Raw genomic sequence first — 10,044 nt, forward strand, 5'->3', positions numbered from 1 at the left:
TCAAAATGTAATGGGTTTCAGTGTTAATGATTTTTGTAACAAAACCTCGTCAGTAGAAAAAAGATAAATATATAGAACAGAACAAAGAGCACAGTGCTGGATCCCTCAGTGCATATATCTGTGTGTAGTAGTGGTAGTATGACACTGAACTAACATGTGAACACTTTTCTAGCCAAAAGAGGGGTAAATACTGTTCACCTTGATGTAAAGTCACTAGCATAGTCACAGCCTCAGCCGTTTGGCTGATGTCCATGCTGTATGCTCTCTGCTCTCTCTGTCTGTGGAGGCTGTCCACATGCACAGGATGTTCACAGTTTTCAAGTAGGCGAGAGAGAGATGTAACAAACAGAGAGGATTCAGCAGCAACACACAGTGTCATCAAGAAGACTGATCAACAGTCTGTCGGGGAGGGAAGGGCACCAGTGCTCCTTTCCATAGAAAAATCCCTGAGCAAAAAAAAAAGGGGGGGGAAGTCACTTTTACATTCGAAAAACAAAGAGGCTAGTCACACATAAAACAGCACACCAGGAAACCAGTCAGTCCTCCTCTCTATGTCAACCCGGCCTCAGTAGCGGTGGTGATGGGAGGTGTAGTTTCGGGAGTAGTGCTGACTGTAGCTGCTGGAGGGGGTGTAGCGCGTGGTGGAGGAAGAGGAGGGGCGGGAGAGGCTAATGAGGGGGTGGGGGGAGGGGCGGGGGCGCGGGGGACTCCACGCAGAGCGCTGGCCGTCCAGCATGGCAGAGCGGTAGGGGGAGGATGGCAGCGAGCCGGGGCTGTGGGACGGGGAGGCCGCGTAAGACTCGGCTGTGTAGCGGCGGGAAAGGGCGGATGCCCGGGCCAGGTGGGGGTATTGTGAGCTGATGGAGTGAGGCTCCACCACGTACGTCCGCGTGCCCATGGTCCACTGCGAGTGGGTCAGCCGCAGCGCCGTGGACGAGGGAGTCCACGAGGCCGTGGAGGACGGCGCCTCCAGGGAGGGGGGGCTACTCGGTGCAGAGGGCACGGATGTCGGGAATTTGGGGGACAGGGGAGGCGCGCAGAAGGAAGCCGCGAAGGTGGAGGAGGCGGTAGGGGGGGGGAGACCCGTGGCTGTGCTGGACGCCACTGATGCAGCCAGCATCGGGGAGCCAGGGAGGGAGCTGGCCAAGCACGTTCCACTTACTTTGGGTGCGGCGCTTCGGAGGCGCGAGGCCCTGCCGGAGGTGCGCGTACGGTGCGAGACCTCGCTGTCGAACGCCAGGTCCTCCAGGCGCTGTGTGAGCGCCAGCTTCTGCTGGATGGCCATGCGCAGCAGAGAGTTCAGCGTCTTCTTCTCGTCCTCCGCCGCCGCCAGCTGCCGCTGCATCTCATCCAGCTGGGTCACGTACTCGTCACACCTGGGGGTGGAGAACAGAAAAAGGGGGGCAAGGAGGGAATAGTTTAGGAGAGACAGAAAACATACAGAGCGATAGAATGATTGAATGAGAGCACAGAGGGAGGGTGATAGAGGTTAGATAGATAGATAGAGATAGAAAGAACGACAGACAGGTTCAAGAGAAATTTGAAAGACAAGAGAAAAGAGAGTGAGAGGATGTCAGGGGAGATAAGAGCAAAAAGAAAGAGAAAGGAGCAGTAGTTTGAAAAGGCACAGAGAAATGAAAAGACAGTGTGAGACATATTCCCAGACCCACTGTCCAATCTGTCAAGAAGTAAGACATCAACACTTAGAGAAAGACCAGTGGTGTCACAGAAATGCCACCGTACAGATGTTGCCCTCATCTCTTTCAGTATTCCCAAAATATCATCCCCGGCTATTTCTGCTGTTTCGACCTCAAACACACACACAGTGGTGGAATGGGCATCATCCAGCAGGCTACGGTAGCTGTCAGTGTCGGGTGATTTATGGTTGAGGGGACGAGGGGGTCTCTGTCTCACCTGGTGGCAAACATCGCCCTGAGGGAGGAGAAGGTGGCAGCGTCCTCTTTCAGAGCCTTCAGCTCATTCCTCAGCTTCATCATGGTCTCCGTCACCATGGTCTTCTCGTTTTCGTACTTGCTCTTCAGGTTGGCTAGGGCCCCCTCTGCAGTCTGAGAGAACCACGGGTTATTTATTTATCATCATCAGAGAACTAAGATTATGCTGATCACAATGCAGACCTATTCTTTCAGACCATATTTTCAAACAGTTGCTATACATAAGAGGCTTTGTCACTTTTAAAAAAAATCCCCAAAAACTCAACTGCCCCATATTTTGTTTCCTTATCCCCTGACCTTTGCATCAACATCTTTAAGGGACTGTTCTATATTTTATGAGTAGACGCAGACATAAAGATCGAAACTATATATGACTTAATATATATCTATATACAGTGTATATATAGATCATATTTGTTAGTTTTGTTTATATATAAACATAGAATATGTGAACCCATTACATCTAAATCTACACATCTATATATCTGAGTGATAAAGGCCACGACTAGAACAGGACTACACACAATTAAATCAGGATAAAGGACATTTCAAGCTCTTTCAAAATGAACAGAGGAGGAGAGTAATGGACTCAGGCCAGGCATAAAATGTGACGTAACTCCATAACTAATGGCTGATTGCTTGTGGATTGGTGGTCCTGCCGCTGCTATATAACAGATTATTAGAATGATGAATGGACCCCTTCTCAATGCGAATGGTTACACTTCCTACGTGTTGAACATGACTACTTACCCCAAAGTCATACAGAATTTTTAAATAATACATTTTCTATTGGACTTTATAGAACATGCTGACACGGTAGCATTCCACATCATTGGCTGGCTGTCAACTGTCTGAGGGCCGGGGGAGGGGCTGACTCGACTATGTGTAGTACACCAAGATGTGACCATACAACCCAGCGCTTTCGCATCAGGGTGGAAATCTATAAACCAGCCGCGCTGTAAATCACAGGGGCCAGGAGAGGGCACAGCATGGTCTGAGCTTTTATTCATAGAGAATACATTCGGAGAAAAGAACAAAAATCTCTTTACATTGAATCAGATTGCATTACTTTGGTCAAGGGACATCACTTTTCCTTACCACAGGCAAACAACTTAAAGAAAAGCAAAACAACACACAAGCAAGAACATTTGCGCTGATGCGTTAACCTTACCCACTGTGCTAAAGAGACCTTACCACCACAAACCTCAATGTAGCGGCTGAGAGCTAGATACTACATATAAAAGGTATTAAAGGCAACTAGCTTCACTGTTAGAGTGAATGTTCAAATGAGATGAACAGATTTCTCTGTTAAGTAGGTGTATATACGTAGGTACCTAAGTGCATAGTGTTATACATAAGTGTATATTGTTATACATAATGCATAGTGGTATACATAAGTGTAATGTGTTATACATAAGTGCATAGAGTTATACAGTACATAGTTAGTTCCTCACCTGCTTGTTGGCTTTGAGGACCAGTCGCAGCGTGGCGATCTGCTCGCGTTTGGTGCTCAGTAGGGACTTGAGTTTGAGGATCTCTTCCAAGCAGACCTCCTTGTCCTTGTCCAGCAGCGGGGCAAGCTCCCGGGCGGCCGCCCTCTGCCGCGACAGCTGGAGCGAGCGGTCTACGGCCCTCTGCAGGTGCTGGATCTGGTCACGGATGATGGCGTTCAGATGGCAGATGTTGTTGGGCTCCCGCCGCGGGTCAGAGCCCCCGCCGCCTCCTAGGGCAGGGGTCTCAGGGGCGGGTGAGGAAGAGGATGAGGAGGAAGAGGCACTGGGGGTGTTGCGTGCTGGGCTGCCCCCACCCGCGGCGGCCAGCGGCTCTTTGGACGGCGAGTCTGAGGGGCTGCGTGACTCGGTGGAGGAGTTGGAGGCGTTGGCGACGGCAGCGTTGATGGCGGCCAGGCGGCGAGCCAGCCGGGGGGTGAGCAGCGCCCGGATCTCCTCCTGCCCCTGCGACACCTTCAGGCCGCACCCACGCAACGGCGAGCGGCTCTGCCGATAGTAGTCCAGCATAACGCGGTTGGGCGTCTCATTGTTGCACAGGCAGACGTGGTGGTAGAGCTGTGCCAGCTCCTCGCTAAAGGTTACCAGCTCGTCCTGCGCGCTGTTCAGCCGCCCCTGGCTGTCGCTGGCTGCGTTGGCCACAGTCTTCAGCTCGGCCTCCAGGGTGGTGACCTTCTCCCTGCCCTCGCGACAGCTGCGTTCCAGGCGGACCACCTGCTCCTCCAGGGCCTGCTGCTGCTGTGCCTGGCTGTGGCCGTGCACGTCCACCTCTCCCTCCACCCGCTGGTTGTAGCGCTCCTTCAGCTCCTTCAGCTCAGCCTTCAGGCCCACCACCTCTGTCACCGCCACCCTGTACTTACACTGCATCACCTCCACGCTGGGGCCCTCGGTCTGAGAGAACAGGCCCTTCTCGTCGTCCTCCTCCTCTTCATCCTCGAGGGCCTTCTTGTCGCCGGTGCTGCGCTGGCGGCGGAGGGAGCCCAGGCACTCGCGTAGGCGGCGTGCTCGGGCGTGCTGCTCAAACAGGGCCGTCTGCGCGTGCTGCAGCTGGGCCTCACACTCCTGCAGGCTGGTGGAGAGGGTTGTCTTCTCCCGATCCACCTATCAACATTAACAGAGACTGTGGTGTGTGTGGTTTGGGTTAAGGCAACAGTATACAGCAATTTTACACTTGGGGGGCTTTTATGCCTTTATTTGGATAGGACAGTGAAGAGTTGTGGACAGGAAGCAAGGCGGATGAGACGTGGGGAGAGGATTTGGAGAACGACAGCAGGCCAGATTTGAACCTGAGTCCCTGCGGGCAATAAAGCCCATGAATGGGGGGCTTATCGGCTTGCGCCACAGTGCCCTCCATTTTACACTTTTTTAAGTGTACTTTAATAGATATACTTTATTAATAACTAGTGATGGTATCATCTTCAAATTCATTTTGGTGGTACATGGTACACCGCCCAGGCTATGCACTATGCACCGAGATGGGCCACGCCTTTCACAGCAAGAGATCACCTAATCTATTGCCAAAGTACACCACTTAGCATGCTATGCTATGCCTTTTAGGTAGTAAGCCCGCTGGTTTTAGACTAAGGCTGCAGTCAGATAGGACGTCCTATTGTGTTTTCCTAACCACTTTTCCTTGACCTCGATGGAAAACGTCATGAGGTCAAGGAAAGATGTGAAGGAGAATTCATGAGGACTTAGGGAAAGACAACCACAGTGCTAAGAGAATCCGGCTGCACTTACACTAGGCTATGTGATTATGTGAAGGTGTTATTGATGTTATTGACGTGGGTCACATTGATCAGTTGTTGATTTGGTTGTTGTTGGCGCCACAAGAAATTGTGGGACAATATTATCTCCTTCCCTTTAATAAAGAATGGTCCAGTGTACCCTATGCTAAAAGAGATACGAAAAGGTGCACTGGAGCACCTTTTTATTAAGCATTTAGAGAATAGATGATAGGAAGGACTATCCGACTGCAGCTTTGGGACAGCTCTTATCATGGCTATCACTTTGATATTTCGGGGTTATTTCACTCAGTTAGGATCCTTCCTAAGCTAAAAAGACGGGGCTAAAGCCCCTTACTGCTGTTTTAACAACTCTTGGCTTTGATTACGTTTTCAGGAAGAGAATCTATGGATTGCAAACTACCCGCAACCAGAACAGTGACTGAGAATTGGAACAATGATTGGGATCATTCAGGTCATTTCTTCTTGTTTTCAGAGACAGTTACTCTCTCCTGACATCACTTCCTGCCTCCCCACATCAAGGTATCACATCGCTTATTCTTAGTTTTGCACCTCAGCTAAATGCATCACTTCCTCAGTGTGAGGGCTTACAGAAGTATTAATCCTGAGCTTCTGAAGTTCCCCTTCTGTTGAAAAGTCACTTCTGACTGCCACTTCTGATCGGTATACTACTCTAGGTCCCAAAACACATGATTTACATTTCTGAGAACAGCCGCAGCTCACATGATTTTTGTCCCTCAATGCATCCCAAACAAGGCTCACTACAAGAGGCGATCAATAGTCTTGGAGGATATAAATAAGCAAAATCCATCAAGAAGAGTGTGTTTGTGTGTGTGTGTGTGTGTGTGTGTGTGTGTGTGTGCGTGTGTATAAGGGGTCAGGTTTCTTCCCTAGACATTGCAGTATCCAGCTCGTAAACACCCCTTGCTACTGCGGCACTGGTCGTGCTATCTCTCTCTCTCCCTCTCTCTCTCTCTTTCTCTTTCCCTCTCTCTCTCTCTCTCTCTCTCCCTCTCTCTCTCTCTCTCTCTCTCTCTCAGTCTGGGCCCTAATCTTCCAGCATAATTCCTACTGGTAAAAGAACTCCCAGTCCTTCAGTGGTCACAACACTAGCTGCAAGCAATGTTCAACAAAAGGAATGACATTGCTCAGTAATTTCTTGGAATGACCCAAAGCACATTAAAAAATGCCTATTTTTATCTTTACAGAAGCATTTTTGTTAATCAATTTCCGCAGCTACAATGCACACTAGTAAGAAAGGCTAGCTCGTAAATCTTCGAGGTTGTCAGTTCCTGCCCTCTGGAATCCATAAACACTTGCAATGACAACTGTATGGTGTACATGCAATCAATGTATAGTGTGAAAAACAGAAAGTCTTGTTATGAAAGTGGTGGAGAAACCCTATAATTGGGATTTTAGTTGCCATCCTTGGCTAATTCTGAGGTTAACCAAAAATATTCCTGTTGGGGTATTTACAGTGAATAATCAGTTGCTTGCATTTGCAGCCTTACCTGCAAGAGCTGCTGCTTGAGCTTCTGAATCTCTGTCACGTTTAGCTCGCTGAAGAGATCCGGTTGCTGCTCTCCTTTGCGTGCCCCGGCCTGCCGGTACTCACCATTGGCTCTGGTCAGCAGCAGCGCCCCAGCTGCCCCCTGCAGCAGGTGCCCGTTGCACTTACCCCCCTCTTCGCTGCCCGGTGAGCTGGCCGCGGTGGGGGTAGCGCTGCCGCTAGGCGGGGCGGAGGTCAGGGAGCAGAGGTGCGTGCTGCTGCCCGGCCCAAAGGCACCCTCGCCCAGGCTGAAGTGGTGGGCCAGCTCCTTGCGCAGGCTGTTCTTCTGCTCGCGCTCGCTCTTGAGGGCGTCCAGCGCCTCCTCCAGCTGACTCTCGGCGATGTCCTTCAGGCGCAGCGCGTCCTCCAGCTGGCTGTTCAGCAGCGCCGTCTCCTCCTCCAGAACCTTGATCTCATGCTTCAGACCCTCGTACTCCACCTGCAGGGGGCAGTGATGAGTAAGGCTCCACCATCTAGTCATAAACCTGGAGCCTGGACTGTGTTTTCATTTCAACTGTCAAGATGACCCAACAGTGAAGAGAATAAGTAAGGGATAATGTAAAGGCCGGCGGTCACTTAACAGCCGGCGATACGTTACAGCCTCAGTCTGATATTTCCCGGCATGACCTCACACTTGGTTAGTAATTAGTTAATATCAGACCTCCGAACTAACCCTGGCAAAAACATATAACGTAGTACAAACTTGATTTTCAACCAACGCAGTCCATATCACTCTTTGATGCTTCAAATGCCCACTGACACTCAACAAGCCATGCCAATTTTGTAATGCAGTTTTAGCATTTGACAGCAAATGTCAATTGAATGTCACTGAGCCGTGAGTAGGGCAAACACTTTTGCCACTGTAAATGATATAGGGGAGTAGATCTGTGTAAGAACATGGGCTGCATTGTTGTGCAGTAAAAAGTGTAAACACAGTGTGTGGACAACCTCCCAGTGTGGACAACCTCCCTAGCTGATTAATACAGGAGGGGCTGAGTTACGACCAACCTGGCTCTGTTTGAGTGAGGACACTAGTTTCTGCAGAGTGATGTTCTCCTCCTCCAGCTCGGTGTAGTCCTGCAGCAGGCGGGCCTCCCGAAATTTATACTCCCTGATCTCCTCTCTCATCCGGCTCCTCTGCAGCTCCAGCATCTCATTACTCTGAGTGAGCGAGAGACAAAGGGGAAGGGAGAAAGAGAGAGAGAGAGGGAGAGAGAGAGAAATGGGGAAGGGAGAAAGAGAGGGAGAGAGGGAGATAAATGGATGGGGGGGAGGAGGGGGGGACGGGGAGAGGATTAGATTAGTCAGATCATAAAAAAAAACATCAGAACACCACAACCATAAACAGGAAAGAAAACATTAAACTACGTCAACAACGTCAAAATAAAACAGAATTAAACATGTTTATTCATTATAACATGCAAATTATGCTTCCTTGTTGTGGTTTACTGAGAGAAGTCTAACAAAACCAGGCTTCTCATCTGGAAAACACCATCTCTCACAGACACCACAAACTTCTTCCAAACTCCACTAAATGCTAATGAAATATAGCTGCCACCAGCGCAGAGCACTATGTTATAAAGTCCCTCTCTCGATGGCAAACAAGCTTTCGGTGGAGCAAGCCCACGCAGTCGATTAATATTGTGTGCCCCGCAGCATGCTCAAGCCACAGTGGCAGTCTCTCCACATGTGGAGCTGACAACCTCCACTGCTGGGTCAGCTTCTGCTCACGGCGTCCGCCCGTTTCTCCAACAGAGAGCTGTTGCAAACCATTATCACTGCAAGCTTCCCTTGCAGCGAGGGGTCATGCTCTGTGTCTCTGTGAAGCACTGCAGACTGGGGGCTACTCTAGCTCATCTGGTATAGCGTGGGGGTTCCAGTTCTCCAGTAGCACTATCCTTTAATAATACATCAATGCCTGGACTGTATTGTGCCCTACTTGGAACAGCATTTGGGCCAAATTAAGCGTGCTTGAGAAATCTGGGGTTTTCTCATTGCTGTCGTGATGACAATGCGTATGACGTTTCTTTAGTGCTTTCCCTTAACCTGACCATAGTTACATTTACATGTAGCTATTTAGCAGACGCTTTTATCCAAAGCGACTTACAAGGATGTATACACATTTCTTACATTTACACTGATGGCACACTGCACATCAGGAGCAATTCGGGAGGTGTCTTGCTCAAGGACACTTCGACAGGGAATCGAACTAGCAACCTTCTGATTACTAAACGACTTCTCTACCTCCTGTACCACTGTCGCCCCCGTTCATATGACATAGACTTCCCACCTCACGCAGCTCCTGCAGCAGGGCGGCCAGCTGCTCGTTCTCAGCCTGCGTGTTGGAGGACACCGAGCGTCTGAGCTTGAGCTCCGCCTGCATCTCCAGCAGCCGGCCCATGTAGTAGGCCTCCTTGCTGGCCGACTCCTGCAGCAGCGACTCCTCGTTGCTCTCGCCATCCTCTGCCACCTTCCGCTGGGTGGTGTACGCCTGACTGAAAGCCTGATTGAGAGAGAGTGAGAGAGAAAGGGAGTGGGAGAGAGGGAGAGGGAGAGGGAGAGGGAGAGAGGAGAGAAGTGAGTTTAGTTTTGACAATTTAATCTAGGGAATAAAGTGAGGGATTACTTTTATACACAGGATATTTTATTTATTTTATTGTCAGATCAGAGCTGAGGAAATGGATTTGAAGGCATTCTATAGAGGTGAAGATTTCCAGGAAGAGAGAGAGAGAAAGAGAGTGTAGAACTTGTCATTCTTCAAGAATCCAAATCAGTGTTTAACTTGTTGAGGGGGTAAAAGAGATGTAGATTTAAACAGTCAGTTCCTACAGGATCTTGGAATTTCACAAATTCATGCATATTCAAACACTCCCTGCATTTACAATTGCGGGTTGCAGTTTTCTTTTAGAATATTTTGCACAAAAAAATGCAGCCATAACATTTTTGCATTATCTATGATTGAACAAAAAACTTCAAAATCACCGCAATCTCACAGTAAATTATGTCCCTTTTGGCCGCAACCGATCACAACAATCCTTGCAAGATTCTGGTGGGACGGAACAGTGGCCATCGGGACAGAGTGAAAGGCAGGGTCAGAGAGATCTGTTGCTTCACACAATAGAGGCGTTACACAGCACAAGCCAAGCTATGTTTGGCCTCAGACAATAGAGCTGTTATCCTTTCAAAGTCAAACAGTTCAACCACACAAAGAGAAGTTGGTCTTTGAGAAAAAGCAAAAACACAAATAAACACTGAACAGGAGAAGCCTCGGCGGACTGGAGGACAGGAGA

The 10,044-nt window shown here is 49.4% G+C and overlaps 1 protein-coding gene across 1 annotated transcript in view; it reads right to left on the reverse strand.

Moving 5' to 3' along the window:
- Nucleotides 1–565: 565 nt before the first annotated feature.
- The window catches only part of LOC308375011 (protein bicaudal D homolog 1), a gene marked incomplete at both ends in the record, with an annotated part of 20,431 nt that continues 10,952 nt past the window's right edge, over nt 566–10,044 (reverse strand). The window contains 6 exons of the mRNA XM_080851030.1: nt 566–1,376; nt 1,915–2,066; nt 3,407–4,561; nt 6,717–7,193; nt 7,763–7,915; nt 9,045–9,257. Of these exons, the coding sequence (XP_080707156.1) occupies nt 566–1,376; nt 1,915–2,066; nt 3,407–4,561; nt 6,717–7,193; nt 7,763–7,915; nt 9,045–9,257 (2,961 nt within the window). The remainder of the gene's footprint in view (nt 1,377–1,914; nt 2,067–3,406; nt 4,562–6,716; nt 7,194–7,762; nt 7,916–9,044; nt 9,258–10,044) is intronic.

This window comes from Sprattus sprattus, assembly GCF_963457725.1.
Source record: "Sprattus sprattus genome assembly, chromosome: 14".
Classification (NCBI taxonomy): domain Eukaryota; kingdom Metazoa; phylum Chordata; class Actinopteri; order Clupeiformes; family Clupeidae; genus Sprattus; species Sprattus sprattus.